Source organism: Penicillium riverlandense (genome assembly GCF_028828495.1).
Source record: "Penicillium riverlandense strain IBT 135883 chromosome Unknown utg000007l_segment0_segment0, whole genome shotgun sequence".
Taxonomy (NCBI): Eukaryota; Fungi; Ascomycota; class Eurotiomycetes; order Eurotiales; family Aspergillaceae; genus Penicillium; species Penicillium riverlandense.
In genome coordinates this window covers 1,978,355-1,998,053 of record NW_026643198.1, presented here as the reverse complement: position 1 = coordinate 1,998,053, position 19,699 = coordinate 1,978,355, and the positions used below count along the sequence as shown (strand labels likewise).

Sequence of the window (19,699 nt, the reverse complement as noted above, 5' to 3'; positions counted from 1 at the left end):
GGCTCTGATTGGCTCAGACAGATTCCATCCGCCGAGCCATACTCAAGCGGGCCATAATGCTTCTTGTTCAGTTCTAACCGACAGCAGTGGGAGATGAATTAAATCCCTAGCTCCTTTTTGTTTTTGCCGTAACGCTGCTAATCCCGGACGAGTCGGGATCGCCGCCGGCATTTTGCAGTGGTGCCGTACAGAGAGGCACGCCGTTGATTCGACGGACGCTCGACTTGCTCTGGATTGCAGGGGTCGAATGGCTCTATCGCCGACGCGTTGCCCCTAACGCAGCCACGATGCACTTAGGCACGTGCGATGCCAGCATGGCTCCTAACCCTATTCGCGCTTGATTTTTTATCCTCTTCTTTCGGACTAGAGGTTCGCCATGGCCCACGAGGGTGATTTAAAACCCCTCCATACCCCCCGTTCTCTTCATCTTATCGTGATATGACCGTTGTCGTTCGTTGTTCTCGACAATGACTTCCCTAAACCCCGAGAAGACCTCCGATAAGACCCCAGAGCCTCTCCAAGGGGAGGCTTTCCAGGGGGAGGATGAGGCGCAAATTCCGCTCGACGCTCTTCCCAAAGGTCGCTGGGAGCGGAGTTGGCCTATTATCGCCTGCGGTGCTGGTCTCTTCTCCGATGGATATCTGAACGGCGTATGTCGCACCAAATCCTCGCCGTGGGAACAAGCACACCGTTATTGTTATAGTAGGACTGGACTAACCACGAATCGCCGTAGGTCATTGGGTCTGTCGATACCATGTTGACCCGTATCTATCCCACGGACTACAAGAATTCCCCGGCACTCCGCAATGTCTCCTCTCTCGTCTTCGTCGGCGAGATAGTCGGGATGTTGATCTTTGGCATAACCAGTGACTACTGGTCGCGCAAGTGGTCCCTGATGATCTCGACCATCATCCTGATTGTGTTCGCCATTCTGAGTGCCGGCTCGTATGGCTACCACGGCAGCCCAACAGGGATGTTTGCCGCCCTCACGGCGTATCGTTTTATAATAGGCATCGGAATCGGAGGCGAATATCCTGCGGGATCAGTCGCCGCCGCAGAGAGCACCGGCGAGCTAAAGGAAGGCCATCGCAACCGTTGGTTCATCTTCTTCACCGACTTTATCATCGATTCTGGCTTCGTTGTCGCCGCTTTCGTGCCCATGGTCCTCGTCCTTATCTTCGGACAGGACAACCTAGAGGTGCCATGGCGTCTTTCCCTGGGCCTAGGAGCTATTCCGCCACTCAGTCTAGTCTACCTGCGATTCAAACTAAAAGAGCCAGAAGAGTTCACTCGAGAGCGCATGCATAAATTCCCCTATGCTTTGATCATCAAGTAATAACAGCCCTAATCTCTGTCCGCGAGAGAGACAAATTCGCTAACACTTTGTCAATTCTAGGTTCCACTGGAAGCGCCTGGTATGATACCCTTTTCCCTTTGGTTGTTGTTGGTCTCCGTCGAGTTTACTCTCGTTTATCTCTCTCTCCTTCTTTTTCATACTAATAGACCGCAGCTTGTTGTGTCCCTCGTCTGGTTCATCTACGATTTCTCCGTGTTTGCCTTCGGTACCTACTCGTCAGTCTGGCTAGATACCATTCTTGGATCGACTGCTCCCCTGTGGCAGATTTTCGGCTGGAATGTCGTGGTCAACCTTTTTTATCTTCCCGGATCCTTCGCCGGTGCATTTGTCAGTGACTGGATTGGGCCGCGTATGTGTCTGATCGTCGGGATGACTGCTCAGGCCGTGGTCGGCTTTATCATGTCCGGCTGCTACGCATACCTGTCGCTCCCCCAGAATGTCGCAGGATTTGTAGTCGTCTATGGGTGGGTGTTGTCGGACTTAGTTATCCCGCTTGCTCTTTTCATAACTGACCAATCTACTAGTATCTTCATGTCCTTGGGTGAGCTGGGTCCTGGCGACAATATCGGTCTGCTTGCATCCAAAACCAGCGCCACTGCTGTGCGTGGCCAGTACTATGCTACCGCTGCTGCAATCGGCAAAATTGGTGCCTTTGTCGGAACCTATATTTTCCCATTGCTTCAGGCCAACCCCGATCCCATCCGCGCGGGTCAAAATCCATTCTTCGTGGCCAGTTCGTTATGTATTTTTGCGTCGCTTATTGTTTACTTTGGCTTGCCTCATGTCGGACAGGTGAGTTGTCGCCTCCCATCTTTTCACTTGTGTCTGGGCCTCATGGACTGATTTAATCTGCTCTTTAGGATACCATTACTAAGGAGGACGTGGAATTCCGCGCATATCTGGAAGCCCATGGATATGACACCTCCTCTATGGGGCAAAAGAGCGACACGCTATGATGCGAAGGGAGTGGCAGAAATGATGATGGTGGGGGTTTGTCTCTTGATTGATTGAGGCAGTATTTCTTGTCTCAAGTTAGATTCAACCCAACATTTGGGATAGCTGTCGCTTTGCAACTGCATGAGCCACTTGAATATAATGCCGCTCGAGGTATGTGTTAGCAGATCACATGGCTGTAGCTGTTGTTGATATGTGACCCTTGAATGAGGGTTGGGCCTGAATAAATGTAAAAATTGACTGGGACGAATGGCTTTGAAAAGAGAGATAGACAACTTTCCCAAAATCTAAAAGTCTCCAGTAAGTCGCTCGTATACTGTCGATCCGTTTATCAACACGTGACTGGTCCACCCGGAATTTTTGTTCTCGCCGACACTCGAACTACTAGTAACACACGACTCTGTGCTATAACATGGCCTGTCTTGCGGATTTGGCCGTGTGAGATTGGCTGTATCTCCACAGGAACCAAAACCTATGTGACATAGCATTCATCAGTCTCCGTCCCCAGCCCGAAGGACGGAGGACCCAAGCGGTCTCGCGAGGAATGTCCTCATTCTCCGAGCAGTCTCCCCAGTTCAATCCACCGCCGTCCGCACAGCCTCGCAAGTCACTGTTCGGTGGCCCCAGCAGCGATGCCGCGCATCCGCCTTCTCAGCCGTCACAGCGATCACTATTCGGTGGGCCGAGCGGGTACGATGGCGCCGCGGAGTCACGCCCCGTGCAGGAGCCTGTGGCTCGCAACGACACGCGAGACGGGGACGACTATGAGATCGACGCCATGATGGGGCATCAACAACCCTTAACGGGCGATTATTCCTCCGATGGCGACAGTTTTCCCGGGAGCGATGAAGATGACGACGAGCTGGGTTCGGATATCGACGATCACGATACGGGCAACTCTAAACAGCCACAAACAGATCCGGTCTACGGGGGACAATCTAAGAAATTTGTCCTTGATCGAGGAAAGGATTTACCTATGGGATCTATGCGCCCAAACCGCTGGATGGGATCTCGGTCTACTTATAAGAGAGTAACCGCGAATGACCGGGGCGCTGCCGATTCGATAATCAGGAACCGAGCGAGGGATCTGGCTTCGCACCTCTATAATGCGCATGCTATCCGCAAGAGAGCGGACAAGCAAGCACCATTGAATATCAAACGATGGGTCGCGTGGCCTATGCCGGCCGAGAAGGTCCCGCGAGTCGGTGAATTTATCCACAACCAGCTGGGTGATCCAGATACGTGGCGCATGCCACCTGATCCCCGACCTAGTGCTGAACTGGAAGAGTCTATTATGGCAGCGATGACGAGGACTGCCAAGGAGAGCTTCCAAGCCCGCGAATGGGAGCTTACAGAAGTGAAAAAGAGCATGGACTACGATGGCAAAATGGACAGCGATCCCGAAGACGAAGATGAAACACCACTGCGGCCGGTAGTACTGGCCGACGACGATCAGGCTCGGCAGCATTTACGACCGCTTTCTCGACAGGTCATCTCACGTCTGGACCGTGTATTGGTTGGACTTCATCACTCGATGAAAGGGAAGATTGGCGAAGAGTCTACCAGCGAGTCCTCCAGTGATGCTGACAGCGTCATCTCGCCGGCCTCCAAGTCGGTCAGGAGCACGAGCAGGAGTCAGTCGCGCGGCCGAAACCGAGCTCGTCGGAATCTTCGTCAAGAACAACCGTCCGGCAGCCGCAGTCAACACATGGCTTCAGGGAATGAGGCTCAGGACGAGAGTATGCCCGAGACGTCTCGTTCCCGCGGCCGGTCTCGCTCCCCCAACAAGGCGAACCAGCGGCAATCCTCAATCATCCGCAAACATCATCTGCGTGATTGGAGTGAGGTGATGGGTGTCGCATCGATGATCGGCCTCCCCTCCGCCGCCGTGATGCGAGCCTCCAAGCGATGCACTGAGCTATTCGGCGAAGACATGACATTCCGGACGTTTCACGAAGGACGCATCAAAGCCCAGGCCGCGCGCAACACCCGATACGAGTACACCGACTACACCTACACCGAGAGCGGGGGTGAGATAGAGGGGACGGGTCTGTCCAGCCCGCCGCCTGCGGACCAGCAGCCACCACAACGCAAGCCCAGGAGTCGAGCACGGCGACCTCGGTCACGTCTCCCATCCGCCCCAGCACCGGAGCCGCTGAGTGCGGAATTTGTCCATTCCGACCAGGAAATGGAAGTATCAACACCGTCGGTTCCCTCGCATGCGGCGAAGGGCAAAGGGCCTCATCGCAAACTGGATCTAGTGTGCCCCGTGAAGAAGTGTCCGCGACATACCAATGGGTTTTCGAGGACGTGGAATCTCAACCTCCACATGAAGCGGGTCCACCCGAGTTATCGCGCGCGAGAGCCGTCTAACCGGGCAGAGCGATCGGTCAGCACGGCGAGTGCTTCAGCGAATGTCTCCGTAGTGGTGGAAATCCACGATTAAGGTTGGGGTGGTATTACCCGTACGCCAACGCTGGCACCGGGGGATCTGATTGGGTGATTTTCCCGAAAGTTGGCTGTGACTGGATTGGATGCCCGGATAACGGTAACAAATGTAAATATATTACCATCAATCATACACAATTGGTCTGTTGGCAACGAAACCGACAAGGACCAAGGAGTAAACGAGTCAATTGAGTCGTGAAAGACAAGAACAGTAGATGCAAATCAAGTAGAGAATAAGAAAATATCATCTCGTACTGCCAACTGCGGGACTCCCCAGCTCCAAAGGGCAGCCCGACCCGTGACATCACCTCCGCGCAGGGTACAGCTTCCCTTTTCCTTCCTCGCAACCAACTGCGATTATTACTCGGTGCTTTCGGGCCCAGAGAGCAATCATCGTCCAGCCATCTGCCACAGCTCCGTCCCCACACACTTGTTGGCTTCGCTCTTAAGAGCGAGATTCCTCTGCCCAATTCGCACTCCAGTCTCTCCCCGTCTCCCCGCACGAGATTCCCGGTTTCTTCCTTTGCCGTGTATTATTATTCCTATTTAGTCTCGCTCTTCTCCCCGGTCTCCACCACTATGGAGAGACTCATCCGCCCAGTTTCACGCACACTTCTCAGACCGAGACCTCGATACCCTTTTGCTGTTCCTCCGCCGGTTTACGCCCAGAGACTCTACACCATGGGACACAGTGCGCCGGAGGTGGGTGGACCCAGAAGACTTGCCAGTGTTCAATGCTAATGAATTCCGGAACAGTTGAAAGACAAATCGCTCTTCATTGAGAAGTCGTACATTAATGGCGAGTGGGTTGGTGCCCAGTCCGGCGAGACCTTCGAGGTTCACGGTAATATCAACCATCTCCAACCTTTGGATGCCATAGCTAACCCCTCGGTCAATAGACCCCGCAACCGGCAAACTGATCGGAACATGCCCGGAGCTCAACACCAGCGATGTCACCAAAGCGATCGAAGCCGCCACGGCGGCCTTCCCCACGTTCCGGAACACACTGGGACGCGAGCGTGCCCGCATGCTTCGTCGGTGGTACCAGCTGATGATGGACAACGCGGATGACCTGGCGAAGCTGATCACATGGGAGAACGGGAAGCCGTTGGCAGATGCCAAGGGCGAGGTGAACTACGCCGCGTCGTTTTTCGAGTGGTTCAGCGAGGAGGCGCCGCGCATGTACGGAGACACCATTCCCGCCACGGTTCCCGGGAATCGCGTTATCACACTGAAGCAGCCCGTCGGTGTGTGCGGCCTGATCACGCCGTGGAATTTCCCGGCTGCCATGATTACGCGCAAGATTGGTCCGGCCCTCGCTGCGGGGTGTACGGTGGTTGCCAAGTCGCCGGCTGAGACGCCGTTCACGGCTAATGCGCTTGCGGAGCTGGCACACCGCGCGGGTATTCCTAAGGGTGTGGTCAATATCGTGACTGCTCATAAGAATACCCCCGAGGTCGGCGAGCTGATCACCACGCACCCGGAGGTGCGCAAGGTGTCGTTTACCGGGTCGACGAATGTCGGCCGGCTGTTGATGAAGCAGGCCTCTTCGACGATCAAGAAGGTCTCATGGGAGCTGGGCGGCAACGCGCCGTTCATTGTGTTTGATGATGTCGAGGATCTCGAAGCTGCCGTTAACGGCGCCATCACTTCCAAGTTCCGTAGCTCGGGCCAGACCTGCGTGTGCGCGAACCGCATCTACGTGCAGAAGGGCGTGTATGACGAATTCGCCAAGCGCTTCGCCGAGAAGGTCAAGGGATTTAAGCTTGGCGCCGGTTTCGACGAGGGCATCACCCACGGCCCTGTGATCCACGAGCGTGCCGTTAACAAGGTGCACGAGCACGTCCAGGACGCCATCTCCAAGGGCGCCAAGCTTGCTGTCGGCGGCGAGAAGGCCACTGCGCTTGGTCCTAACTTCTACAACCCTACCGTGCTGACCGGTATGAGCAAGGAGATGCTCATCGCCTCCGAGGAGACCTTCGGTCCTGTTGCGGGTATCTTCCCCTTCGACACGGAGAAGGATGTTGTGGATCTGGCAAACAGCGCCGAGGTCGGTCTGGCGGGCTACTTCTTCAGCGGCAACGTTCGCCGCATCTTCCGCGTTGCGGAGGCCCTGGAGGTTGGCATGGTCGGTGTTAACACTGGCTTGATCAGTGATGTTGCGTCTCCGTAAGTATTATCCCAAGGATCAGATGACCCAAGCTAACTGTTGTTTCTAGCTTCGGCGGTGTTAAGCAGAGCGGCTTCGGTCGTGAGGGCAGCAAGTACGGTATTGATGAGTTTACCACCATCAAGAGCGTGACTTTCGGTGGCATGGGCGAGCCTCTGCAGGCTTAGTGGGACGACATAAAACTTTAGAGATTTGGAGATTCGCACGAATTGAATCAAAGCGTTGAATTTCACCAAAAACGATCAGCTAGTGCTCTAGATTGGACACTTTCTGTCGTCATTTAAAACCCGCCTGCAAATAACATCCAGGGCTATGCTAAGTGAACTAGGTGAACCCACATAAATAACACTTTGGGTAGACCGACTCATTGAATCCTGATAGTTGACCTAGAGCGACCATCGCGCGAACGGTGCCTTCAGGGCTCAATAACACATGGTGGCCTTCCATCTGGAGAAGCAAGAATCAAGGAAATGACAATCTATGTAAGCCAGGAGTAGGACGTGAAGATAAAGATGTGATACCATACAAATGATAGGCTTATTGGGGGTGTCAACTAATCGCCTTTTTTCAACAGATAACTAACTATAAGGTGTTTTACATTATAGGATTTTGAATCTAATATTAAGAACGGGAACCAAGCAGTGCCTTTTTTGCGATGTCGACCTCCTCTGCTGTTCCGCAGATTAAACCCGCTGTCTCATCACAATTCTCCAGCGGTCGAGTTAGGATATCCTCCCCATCAATCGGGTTAACGGCTTTTCCTCCAGCGCATTCCACCACCAGAGCAATGGGAAACAGTTCATACAAGCGGCGCAGCTTCGCTTGACTCACGCCAGTCACAGGAGAGACATACACGCCGTGACCCTTTACCAACGCGTGTACCAAATCCGGTACCAATCCACCGCTATACCGCAATGTATACTTGTTCTCCACGTACTGCGTGATCAGGCGCATGTAAGCCTCACTCTCCGCTGCGGCGCGAAGATTGGCCGGGGCAAAATAGCGAGTCTTAAAAGGTGGGTCCGCAAAGCGCACATTGGAGCGAAGCAACTCGTGAGCCCCCGACTTCCCGATCCCGATCTCAAGACAAGAGGGTTCGCCGCCCGGAACCCTCAGGGCAACAATGGCCGTAGTCCGCGGCCCGTAGACGCCTAGAACGGCGGCAACTTGCTTCTCGGAGGGCCGTTGGTCGATCGCCGACCCGCCATCCCAGATGCCGATAATGGTACCCACGGTCCAGTTCGGCGCGATGATCGAGCTCCCGTCTAGAGGGTCAAACGCGACTGTGTATTTTTCGGAAGTGGCGGCTACACCTTCCACAGCTTGGCCGTCGCGGGCAGGTCGCTCCACAGGGTCCTCTTCGCTGCTCGCAGTCAGCACCGAGGGACACCCTGCAAGCGCTGCTCGAAGGAGGTTCTCGGCTGAAATATCGACGTTCAATTGGCCATCACCAAATACGTTTGTGCTGCCGGCGAGGGAGACATGTTGTGACTGGTGTAGCGACTCCGCAACCTCCGCGATACAGTCCAGAAGTGCCGGTAGCACAGACTTGCACAGCGCTGTGCGGCCATGTGGCATGAGGAGGTTTTCAAGATGGCTGGCCATAGCGAGTTGAAGGGGGAATTATTACACTCAATCCATTCGGTAAGGTTGGGTAGTGTGGAGTGAGAGGGCAAGAACGCCGGGTTATGGCATGACGTATTTCGGTTGGTGGATTTGATCCACTGCTTATGGACATGCCTCGAACTGCGTAACTGTGAATTTCCAAGAATAAAAGGGATCAATGACTTTCTAATGATCGCCAACGAATAAGTTTTACCGTGAATTATTATTGCTCCTTTTTGTATTTCCTCTCACTCTTATTCCTATTCCTGTATCCCCCATGTTATTTTCCCATAGCCACAACTGAATTTACTACAGGGAAAAGTCCGATTCTATTACAGAACCAGAGAATTTGCCATTTTAGCAAATGAATACATACGCCCATAGGGTGTGGTTCTCTCAGCCGTACTTAAGCCACATATCTTTCCACGGCCAATTCTCAACCCGCCCTCGGCACCCTCGAGATGCGTTACGATGAGTGTGTAGACCGAGTCGATAACATTGTCAAGTCTTTTCCATTAGACATTTTTGGTTTGAATAAGATTGCAAGGGAAAAAACAATAATAGAAAAGCTTTCTGAAGGACATTGAATAGTTAAAATTATCGCTCGTTTCTTGGAGAATGTGCAGCTATTTATTCATAACAACAGAGCCACCTAGTCCTCTTGGAGGGTAAATCCCATGCTTCTTCAGCTGTAGGCGGCCCCGCCCTTGTAGACTCGCCACTTCCGCTGAAGGACCATATTGTCGCGGAGGGAAATCTGTACAACCGTTCCTGTTGCGCACCATATGGCCTGAAAAATTAGGGTTCAGTGGCGAGTACTTTGGCGTTCCTACCCCGGAGTTTCGTACCCCGTCATCCGAAGCTTGCCTCCCGATCGAGAGAGACCGGTCGCGGCTCTTGTCTAGAACAGCCGATAATTTTCGACTTACTCACAATTTTGTGCATTAACTACAACAGTAGTTGCCACATGGGACCTTGGGAGGGTAGCTTGACCGTAAGACCATGGCTCAAGTCATGAGCAAGGCCTCGTAATTGACTTGTCGTCATCTCATATTAGGCCTCTATGATTGGATTTCGCTCAGTTGTCACCATGTGACAGGACTGGTCTAGCCTTGTAACTCTGAGCCTCTTCCAAATACTCACAACTAGTTCCATGTCACTGGGGAAGGTTCCCTCGGTGTTAGATATCGCCTCATGGGCCGTTCACAGATTCCGCGCAGATGACCTGGACATCCACAGTAACATGAAGGAACATTTTCTCTGAAGTCCTGTAGTCGCCGCAGATCTAGCACAAACGATGTTCGGTTTCTTTTACTTCCATGGCCCGACTCCATCGGGAAGCACGGAGTAGTCGCTGAGGCGAAAAGGCCAAACAAATACCACTTCCCCACAGGTCTCTGGTGTTCGGATGACCGCTTTTTAATTACACTATATAAGACTGGCTGGCCCCTGGTCCTCTTGTAAAGATCTTGTGACATACTCTAGGTACTGCAATACTTGGATAATGTTTGAGACGGCATTCACATCAAATACCACGAGTCCTTCTCAGTCTCATATTGTGGCTGCTGGACGTGCGGTGAAACTCATTATTGCACTGGTCGAGCCTGTCGTGTTTTTAGAAGGGCATACCGGCACAGGAGTTCATCACACCAACAAGCCGGCCGTTCTCCGGGGATATTTACGTTTGAATATCATCGAACCTGTTAAGATCAAGCGATTATGCATCTACTTTCGGGGTTGCATGCATATGGAGTTACCGGAAGGTATGCCGTTCCTTCATGCGCTCTGGACGCTTCCAGTGTCAAGTTGCTTACTTGTATTTTTTTTTTCATCTATCAGCAAGGCATCATCGAAGACGAAGTTTAATATCATCAGGGATTACATACTTCGATCGCGGCGACACGGCAAGATCGTACAATGCTTTCGGGGCAGACTTCTACCACTTATCTGACGAGCCGTCCATCTCTACAGCAACAGTTGAAGATGTTGAAGCTGCTTCTCAGCCGTTCAAGGGAGATCGATACCCATCATCTGAGACTACCGTTCCTTCTTTGGCCGATTTAAGTACCATAAAGCCAAGGGATGACAAGGCTTACCCAGCTACGAGCCCAAGGCATGGCCAAGACCAACTCAGAATATTCCCTCCTGGGGATTATATATACAGCTTTGAATTTCTTGTCCACAGCTCCCTTCCTGAGTCAATAAAAACGGATTTGAGCTCGATTCATTACAATATGGAGGCTGTCCTTGAGCGAACTGGGTTCTTCCAACCAACTATAACTGGAACCTTGGACGTTCCTCTTGTTCGAGTCCCTGACGACAGCTCGCTGGAGCATGTTGAGCCAATAATTACCTCCCGCATATGGCGCGATCAACTCTGCTATGACCTTTTTGTATCATGCAAATCTCGGTCGATAGGATCTCAAATTCCAATGAGATTGAAGTTGGTCGCTCTAGCCAACCTAGCATGTCACTCAATCAGCGTGTACATGTCTGAGCTCATACAGTACCGGATACAGGGTCCACAAGCTCGGTTCTTGAGACTTCCAGGCAAAAAGGTACTTCTTCTCAAAAAGCAAGCAGGTCTTGCAAGCTACAGCACATATGCCGGCGGGTCAATGCGCGTCGTCTCGAGCCAGGGGTTAAAAAGTACCCGAGAGATGCAAACGCCGAATTTGTTGGGGGACCTATCTGAAGCGACCGAGATTGAGTTGGACGTGCAGTTGCCTAGATGCCCACAAATGGCTCGAAAAGAGAAAAGGGAGTGGCTGAATTTCAGCGTCAAGGGCGAGAACCTTGAGGTAAACCATTGGATTCAGGTAAGCGGAGACCCAAGCTCAGCACCTTCAGAAACCCATCTTGGGATTCTATGAAGTAGCAACCATTTGACTCACTCGCTGACCTCATTGAGATTGTCCTTTCCATTTCAAACTTGGATGATAATGACCCTAATAACTCGAAACCCGCGGATTTGATCGTCCAATTTCCCTTCAATATACTATCATGCAAGGCGACTCCGGCCAATATCTATGTACCACCATATGCAGAGAAAAGTGGCAGTACAATGACTATATTAGACAGCTCCGAATGCGACTGTCTCAGCGGACCTGAGCTATTACCGACTTCATCGGAGCAGGAAATGGGGGCCACAACCACCAATGAGCAACTTGGAAAATCCTTATGCGTCAACCTACAACGCCCAGAGGAAATGGTACAGTCACTCAGGCTTCAAAGAAGCTTTTGCGAAGTCAAAGAGCCCCCGCAGGTGTACTTATCCCACGATTCACCAAGGTCTGCCTAGCCACTTTCGATTTCTTTTCTTTTGCGTGAAACCACCATGACATCTTGGGTGAACTTTCTAGACCCATTATTCATGGTGAGTTATGTATACATTGTTGGCTCTCTTAATATAATGATACCCTTATTATTCCCTTTTCATATCAGACTCTATTCGCTGCCATTTCTCTTATTGTCAAAGCAGACTTGTAGCGCGTAACGAATAATTAGTTAACCAACTTGGTTAACTTAACTAACTAGTTAAGTAACTTAGATATCTTGTGCTTACGTAGTAAGGTAGATAGTTCTATTCATTTATTAACGGAAAGTTTGCCACTACTCAATGACGGCTACGGAACCCTATTTGGCAGATTCAAATTCTAGATACTAATACTAACTAAACGCTCTTACGCTTAGACGAGTGGAGACGAGAGTGGGTAAGTGTTACTTGTAACTGCAAAGGAATTTTTCTTCGATGTATTAATTGAGGTTTTGCGAACTGACAACTCTCTATTCCAGCCTCTCAGCTGGTCATCCTCAATATTCCTGGTAGTATATGATAGAGTTCATTACCGCGTACATTCGCCACATCGAGCCACCATTCCGCTGAACTTTTCCGAATACGAAAGCTTTTATGATTCGTCAAAATGGACTTAAAAAGATTTAGCCAATGAGGCGGACGAAGGAGCTACATGTACCCAAGAAGCGAGAACCCACATACTTCGTATGTATACCATTAATTTGCCCATTCGAAAGTCAGTGACTACCTTGGCTAGAGGTGGGCCTTATATTAGTGGGTCCTAGGCACGTAAATAGACTCAGCTCACAAGGATCTACTTTGCAGAGACCTAATAACCCTCTCTGCCCACTATATTTCAAGTCTATCGTCCACCTGAATATCTCTCGCATTGTGCCTCGACGTCTCTGATACAAGTGCTGTTTAGAGATCCAGCAAATCCCTCTCCCAGATCAGATGCTCTCAGCTTCGGATACTTATATTTCACTCCGTTCTTCCTGTAAATCGTGCAGGAAAGCCAAGGTATATATAGGCTTCCAAGATTAAGTCGGGGCTCGCAGCTGTGCTGATCAGTATATTGTCAACAGGTACGATGTAAGAGGGGCGGTGTGAATTGTAGTCGCTGCTCGCACCGAGGACAGAAGTGTACATGCCGAGGCCAGCTACATGGCCATTGGAACGGCAGCGCGCCTTGCTCTTGGCTTGGGGTTGCACCGGACACTAGTCGATTCACTTCTGACCACGAATGATGTGGAAGAGCGTCGCAACGTTTTCTGGGTTCTGTACGTAATGGATAGAGGTGTAAGCCTCCGGCTTGGGCGCCCACCCACTATTTGCGAAGACGACATCGAAGTCAGTGAGCCTACTCCTAGTCGAAAACTGCAGTCGTCCCCGGCTAAGGACGGTTTTGCACATTTTGTGAAGCTCAACAGGATCAAGAGCGAGATCTACTCAAAGCTCTACTCCGTTCGGTCTCTGATGGGCGATGGTCAGACCCAAAGGCTAGCAACCCTACATAACCTTGACGAGAAGCTTACCACCTGGCAAAACTCCCTGCCCAGCGAGATGCTATCATTCGAGAAGGCCTTGCAGAGCCTGAATGCACATCTTATCACAATGACGATGCTGTTGCATGCTGAATTCTACAACTGCCAATTAATGCTCTATCGAACGGACAGCTACTGGGATGCTTTGGATTCAAGCATCCGCACGACTACTTCTTCAGCTGAGTTTTCCGAAGACTGCAGCCGCGAGAAATGTCTAACCGCGGCGAGGCATGCAGCCGAGCTTCTTGACAGGCTGCAGCAAAGCGGAAAGATGTTTCAAAGCAACCTGGCACGATACGATGCTTTCCTCAGGTGGTTGTCGGCTTTTGTCCGTCAGAACGAGCTGACAAACTTTTAGCTACATATCATATTACGCTCTCTCTGCCTTTTTCGATATTTTTATGAATTTAATCTCCTGTTCCTATCACTCGAGAATTTCGGCCGATCTTCACCTGCTTCATATCATCATGGATTCGATGTTAAATGCTCTAACAACCGGCAGCTCACCACTTGCTTTGCTGCTGGCTGAAGTCTTTCAGAAAATGACAGAAATGGCCCAGAACATCGTCATCCGAGCGAAATCTGATGATGCAAACAACGACGTCTTCACTCATCCGCCACCTACCATTTCTCTGGATGAAGATTTGATCAGTTCGCTATGTGACCCTTCTTTCTCGCAACTTTCGGCTCCTGATGTACACCCATATTTTGATGCAATAACACCGCTAGGGCTCAACTTGTCGACTGGAACAAGTGATTCGCTCTCGGGATTCAACAATAGTCATCTGTGAATTGGCCTCCTCGGCGTATGGGCGCCCAAATCTGACGATCCGATCATTGCATTGGGTATCGTCTCTCAGACTAGGCATCATCCGCTTCTGGTGGCACTCGTGAATATCTGTTGGCATGATGCGGACCTGTAACTACAGATCCAATAGAGGTGAAGGAATGCACGGTAGTCTATTATTTCGCAAGAAAAAACTTTTGATATGCATATACAAGGAAACTACCTATCTAACTATCCAAAAAACGCATAAACGCCTCCGTCCAACCTTCGATATCCTCAAATTTTCACTCCTTTGCACCCTTCTCGATCTTGCGCCTCTTCGACCGAAGCTTCGCTGCCTCGTCCGACTGCTTCTTGTTCGAGTACATCATCTTCTCCAAAAGCTTGCGCTTCTTACGGCTCATCATCATCTTCTGCCTTTCGAGCTCTTCCTCCTCCTGGCGTTTCTTAGCGGCCAGCTTCTTCGACTGCGAAGACTTCTTCTTGGCTGCTTCGTCCGTGGCGCCGTTCGACGAGAACGGCAGACCCGCTGCTTCGGCTTCCAGCTCCCGCTGGTGCTGCGTCCGAGCGGCCTCGTCGTCATCCTCTGATTCCGACGCGGCTTCGTTCTCCTCGAATCCGCCGAAGTCTTCGTCCTCTTCCTCTGCGTCGCTGGCACTCTCTTCCTCGTCGTCATCAGTACCAGCGACATCCATACCGCTGTCGACAGACTCCTCGTCGGACTCGTCGGCGGGTGCCTTCTCCTCCACAGCAGCCTCATCCTCCATCTCTTCATCACTATCGCCGGCCTCAGCAGCAACCTCTGCCTCACCTTCCTCTTCCTGCGCAGCCAGACTAGCCCGCGGGTCATAGGCGCCGCGAGTGGCCTTCACCCACGGGCTCAGGTGAGGCGGAAGTGTGGCGCCGGGAGCATATAGATCTGCGCGCAGAAGCTTGCCATCGTTAATGCAATCCCACACCCACTGGGGCTGAACGTAGGTCCGGCCGGGGATCCGGGTACCAGGCTTGACCTTCGGGGTAGCGCCATCTTCTGCGGCAGCAGGAACGGCAGGCAGTGAGCCCTCCGGGAGCTGGGGTCGGTCCACAATCTGGTGGGTGATGCGTGGGTCGGTCTCGTCATGCGTGAAAGCCCCATCGCCCAGCACAGCGTCCCAGCCAATTCGCTTGCAGCCAAAAGCGCGCAGAAGAAACTCAAGGGGTGCCTTGGGTGCCTCCCGGGAAATGTAGAACGTAAATGGGGAGAACATGGTGCCAGCCTCCCCACTGCTCAGATCGGGCTGGGGCAGGGTGTCGGCTTCGGGGGCCGCAGGCTCAAATCTGTCAATGGAATCACTCGTTTCCTCAGTGGACTCAACAGGCTGCTCGTCCTTGGTTTGGTCGAGGCCCGCATTCTTGATCACCTTGTCCACCTTGGCCTGAATCTCGCGGGAAGCTTCCTTGGTCGCATTACCATTGGTCTGGGCCTTGGGTGCTTCGAGGGCTTTGGGTGTCTCGCCTACTGTCCGACCCTCCAGAGTAAATGCCGCCAACTCGGCTCCGTTCTCATCGCTGCGAGTGTCGAACTTGGGGGGATACCGCAGGCCGATCGCGGAGTAGAGTCGGTAGTTGACAAAGCCCAGCAGCGTGGTGTAGAACTGCACGAAGGTCGCCATGATGCGGTAATCGACGTCTGCGTTCACGCGCTGCACAAACCGGTACGGCACCAGCCACATGATGTCTTGGCCCTGGATAGTGGCCTGATAATAAATACCTTTAATCGACAGGAATGATTTCCGCAGCGAATTGGTGGTGATCAGGTAGTGCTGGAACTCATGGCAGAGACGCTGGCACAGTGCAATGGTCTTAGGAGGAACGTGGGTGTCGGAGGGAAGAGTGGCGAACAGAAACAGAAGCGACAGTGCATCATCGAGGTCGCGGAGGGCGTCGACAAAGGTCGGGTAGCGCTCTTTGATGACATGGTCCAAGGTGAGCTTCGGCGCATGGTTTTTCTCCAAGCGCGCGGCGTCGCTGACTTCTCCCCGTCCGAGGGAACGGGCAATCTTCTTTGCAAGGGCCTTTTGGTCGCGAAACTTGTTGAGTAGCGGCTCATGCAGCAGGTACTGGATGTCCTTGGTGTAGTAGAAAGTCGTGTTCGGGGTGGATGTCTTGGAGGCCTTTTTCTTATTCCGAGGCTCGCGGGGGTAGATTCCTAAACCAATCGCAAAAACCCGTCAGCGCCGCCCATGTGAATGAGTCGTCGAGTGAACTTACCCTTGAAGATACATAGTCGGCGGAAATCCGGCAGCGAGATCTGAAGCTTGCGCACGGCCTGGGTGCGGGTGATGTAGTTTTTGGCCTGGCCAGAGGTACCTGGAGGGAATTAGCGACCGTGAATTGAATGTTCTGAAAATCGTATCACATACCCTTCTTTTTGATCTTGGCCATGGTGGAAGTGATTGTTGATAAGAAGAAAAAAAAAATCCTCGGCCACTTTTTTTTTCGGTCGCAAAAGTGGGTCCGTGCACCAAGGCGGCGTGGAGTGTCAATAAGTCAGGTGTTTGGTTTGGAACAGGTACAACACCGCCAGCACAACCACCATGTCAGTGGACCGGCGCAAGATCGCCGTGTTCAGTGCGGCCTTTGTGCTGCGTCTGGTTCTGATCTGCTTGTTTCCTTCACTGCCTGATCTATTGACGGGTCGAGTCGAGGTGTCCACCCCCGTCAACAGCTTCAAGAGACGTGGGTTCTTCCCGAACCCCCGATAGTGACGAGCGATGCTAACGGACAGTTAGTCCAAGAGGGCTTGTTCCTCTATACGCGGAATGTCTCGCCGTACGATGGTGGCGTGTTCCACCAGGTCAGTGCATTCCTTTGGACATGGACCAAGTACTCTCTCACACTTTTGCCTAGGCCCCTCTCCTGCTGCCTCTCTTCGCCCTCCTACCAGATGTACAGTTCCACCCTTTGCCCACAGCCATATTCTACATACTAGTCGATCTGGTCAATGCCCAAGCGTTGGACACCATCTCGGAATCTGGCCAGTCCGTGAAGTCACGGCTACATTCGGCAATTCGGAAGCATATTCGATGGGATGGAGTATCGGTGGCTGCATGGTGCGTGCGAACCGGCTTCCGGGGAGAACAATGCATCGCTGACTGGAAGATATTAGGTTCCTGTTCAACCCCTTCACCATTGCAACCTGCTTAGCCCGGTCCACGAGCGTATTCACCGCGTCGGGGATTTTGTTCGCCGTCTCCAATGCCGTCTCTGGGAATACGGTGAACTCAATGCTAGCCCTAGGGTTTGCATCCTACCTGTCTCTGTATCCCGCTTTGCTGTTTGTCCCATTGGTCCTGCTCTGCCTTGATCAGCGAGTACAGGGACAACCGCAGGGCCCGAATGTCGCCTTGTTCGTGATCCAACACGGCGCCATGCTGGTTGGCAGCGTATCAGCTCTGCTTGGTCTCTCCTACTTGATAACCGGCAATTTCTGGGAATTCATGTCCGCCACCTATGGCTTCCACCTTTTGGTGCCGGACCTGACCCCCAACTCGGGTCTGTGGTGGTACTTTTTCATCGAGATGTTCGACTCGTTCCGCGAGTTCTTCCTCGGTGTCTTCTGGCTTCACCTCGCCAGCTATGTCGGCGGTCTCACCGCGCGACTGAGACGACAGCCTCTGTTTGTCATCACCTCGCTTCTTGGTGTCTTTGCCGTCTTCAAACCGTACCCGAGCATTTCGGATGCGTCCTTGTTCCTTGCTCTGCTGCCTCTTTACCGACATCTGTTCCCCCGTGAGTAGCGACTCCATATTAATTGATAGTGTGCAAACTGACCACAAACAGTGATGCGGTATACCTTTTTCGCCATCTCCGCACTCCTATACTCGAGTCTCCTCGGTCCTGCCTTCTACCACCTGTGGATCTACGCAGGATCCGGCAATGCCAACTTCTTCTACGCCATCACCCTCGTCTGGAGTCTGGGATTGTCAATTCTGCTCGCAGACACGGTGTTTGCCGCGATCCGCGACGAGTGGGAGCAGGAGCATCCCGAAGCGCAAGGCCAGCAGGTGAAACAGGTGTAATGTATATTATGTAGTTGTCCATCGCACCGTTTGTTGCATTAAAAAAGGTACGGGGAATTAAGAAATACAACAGTAGAAGCCATCACTTCTTCAACCTCTTGGACAGAATCAAATAGTCCGCCTTGATCGTCCCGTTCCGCAACCTGCGCGGTTGAGGCGAGTACTCATCAACTTCGTATCCAAGCCGGTCATAAAACCGACAAGCCGTCTCGTTCGACTTGAAAACCGTCAACATAGCCTTCTCCACCCCAACCGCGCGCCCAATCCGCTCCATGCGCTCCATCAGCTCCTTCCCCAGGCCCCTTCCTCGCGCTGCGGGTGACAAGTGGATCTCGTAGCAGTAAATCACCTCTTTCCCGTCTTCGTAGGTGACCATAAATGACAGGAATCCCAGCACTGGGCCTTCCTTGGCAGATGCAGATGATTGATCATTATCATCATTATTACCATTGTTATTAGGGGATATGGTGGTGTCTGCTCCGTCTCCTCTCATAATCATAAACTTCATATCGGGAAGCAGCATCTCCTGCCGCTTCTTGCTGCGGGACCAGCCCATGCTGGATGCGGCATAAGCCGCGGCGGAGGTCTGCTCGACTAGGTCGAGACACGCTTCTAGATTGCGTCTCGAGATGCTCGCGGCTGAGTACACGTCTGAACGCGGTGATGGACGCGTCCCATTTGATACTGCCGGTGTGGTGGATGGGTCAACATAGTGGGAGATGAACTCCTCGATGGTGAGGGCGTTGGTGCGCTCAACTAGCGGCAGGTCTGGAAGGATTGTTAAGAGGTATTTGATAAGAACATTCGGGGTTCACGTTAACTTACTTTTCTCCCTACTTGGCCGGACGCGTCGCGAAGGCCGCTTGGCCTTGAGCTTAGTTACTTTGTCTGGTGTCGGGGATGGCATCTGGGTCCAGAGCATCGATTGAAAGGGATGGCGAAGTATTGGACGGTTATTATTATGGCGGGCCGTCGTGTGTAAATTGACGTTGAAGTTCGTGGATGCGGAATTCCATCCTTTGGGGTTCGAGACCCTCCTCAGCCACTAGTACAAAAAGTTAGAAAGTATAGTTACCTATATTATTCACTGCTCTACCTAGGGCAGTATTCGTGGCAGGAGTTATGCATGCTAGTTATTGATTTATTTACTATTATTATTGTTGTTGTTTTATTTCCTTTTTTTTTCTTTTTTTTAAGAAATTCAGATACTCACAATAGCTAGTGAATGGTCTAGCAGTGAATATATATACATGCACGTCACGGTAAGAAGCACATGAAATATCCAACGTCGGCCTGGGTGGTAGCCAGTACGCCAATACAGGCTGGAAGAGAATATACCTAAGTACTTCCCTAGGCAGAAGTTAAGTCTACCGAAATGACTGATAATCATGGAGATAACCGCCGTAGACACGAAGGCCTGCCGGTCTGCCTGAGGTGTCGATCTCCCCGCGCCTACCTATACAAGCTTTGTTTAGTTC

General features: G+C 51.9%; 8 protein-coding genes across 8 annotated transcripts; 5 read left to right on the top strand and 3 right to left on the bottom strand.

Annotated features, from left to right (window-relative positions):
• Positions 1-467: 467 nt before the first annotated feature.
• N7474_008385 (Glycerophosphodiester transporter GIT2) lies at positions 468-2,313 on the top strand (the record flags this gene model as incomplete). Its single annotated transcript, XM_057199795.1, has 6 exons — positions 468-650; positions 734-1,332; positions 1,397-1,415; positions 1,511-1,821; positions 1,882-2,149; positions 2,218-2,313. 6 exons carry the CDS (start codon positions 468-470, stop codon positions 2,311-2,313), a joined length of 1,476 nt encoding a protein of 491 aa, XP_057050496.1.
• A 542-nt stretch (positions 2,314-2,855) lies between these two features.
• On the top strand, positions 2,856-4,757 carry N7474_008384 (uncharacterized protein; the record flags this gene model as incomplete). Its single annotated transcript, XM_057199794.1, has 1 exon — positions 2,856-4,757. One exon carries the CDS (start codon positions 2,856-2,858, stop codon positions 4,755-4,757), a length of 1,902 nt encoding a protein of 633 aa, XP_057050495.1.
• A 581-nt stretch (positions 4,758-5,338) lies between these two features.
• On the top strand, positions 5,339-7,096 carry N7474_008383 (NAD-dependent succinate-semialdehyde dehydrogenase; the record flags this gene model as incomplete). The annotated part of the gene is made up of 4 exons (XM_057199793.1): positions 5,339-5,461; positions 5,516-5,603; positions 5,659-6,928; positions 6,979-7,096. The coding sequence occupies 4 exons, from the start codon at positions 5,339-5,341 to the stop codon at positions 7,094-7,096; spliced, it is 1,599 nt and encodes a 532-aa protein (XP_057050494.1).
• A 454-nt stretch (positions 7,097-7,550) lies between these two features.
• On the bottom strand, positions 7,551-8,534 carry N7474_008382 (sedoheptulose-1-7-bisphosphatase; the record flags this gene model as incomplete). Its single annotated transcript, XM_057199792.1, has 1 exon — positions 7,551-8,534. One exon carries the CDS (start codon positions 8,532-8,534, stop codon positions 7,551-7,553), a length of 984 nt encoding a protein of 327 aa, XP_057050493.1.
• Positions 8,535-11,275: 2,741 nt separating this feature from the next.
• N7474_008381 (fungal specific transcription factor domain-containing protein) lies at positions 11,276-13,731 on the top strand (the record flags this gene model as incomplete). The annotated part of the gene is made up of 2 exons (XM_057199791.1): positions 11,276-11,353; positions 12,964-13,731. The coding sequence occupies 2 exons, from the start codon at positions 11,276-11,278 to the stop codon at positions 13,729-13,731; spliced, it is 846 nt and encodes a 281-aa protein (XP_057050492.1).
• A 713-nt stretch (positions 13,732-14,444) lies between these two features.
• nop7 (mRNA-binding ribosome synthesis protein NOP7) lies at positions 14,445-16,584 on the bottom strand (the record flags this gene model as incomplete). Its single annotated transcript, XM_057199790.1, has 3 exons — positions 14,445-16,348; positions 16,411-16,509; positions 16,563-16,584. 3 exons carry the CDS (start codon positions 16,582-16,584, stop codon positions 14,445-14,447), a joined length of 2,025 nt encoding a protein of 674 aa, XP_057050491.1.
• Positions 16,585-16,736: 152 nt separating this feature from the next.
• Positions 16,737-18,221, top strand: N7474_008379 (GPI-anchored transamidase subunit GAB1; the record flags this gene model as incomplete). The annotated part of the gene is made up of 5 exons (XM_057199789.1): positions 16,737-16,878; positions 16,932-16,996; positions 17,050-17,252; positions 17,309-17,931; positions 17,983-18,221. The coding sequence occupies 5 exons, from the start codon at positions 16,737-16,739 to the stop codon at positions 18,219-18,221; spliced, it is 1,272 nt and encodes a 423-aa protein (XP_057050490.1).
• An 82-nt stretch (positions 18,222-18,303) lies between these two features.
• N7474_008378 (N-terminal L-serine N(alpha)-acetyltransferase NAT4) lies at positions 18,304-19,128 on the bottom strand (the record flags this gene model as incomplete). Its single annotated transcript, XM_057199788.1, has 2 exons — positions 18,304-18,989; positions 19,059-19,128. 2 exons carry the CDS (start codon positions 19,126-19,128, stop codon positions 18,304-18,306), a joined length of 756 nt encoding a protein of 251 aa, XP_057050489.1.
• Positions 19,129-19,699: the final 571 nt, after the last annotated feature.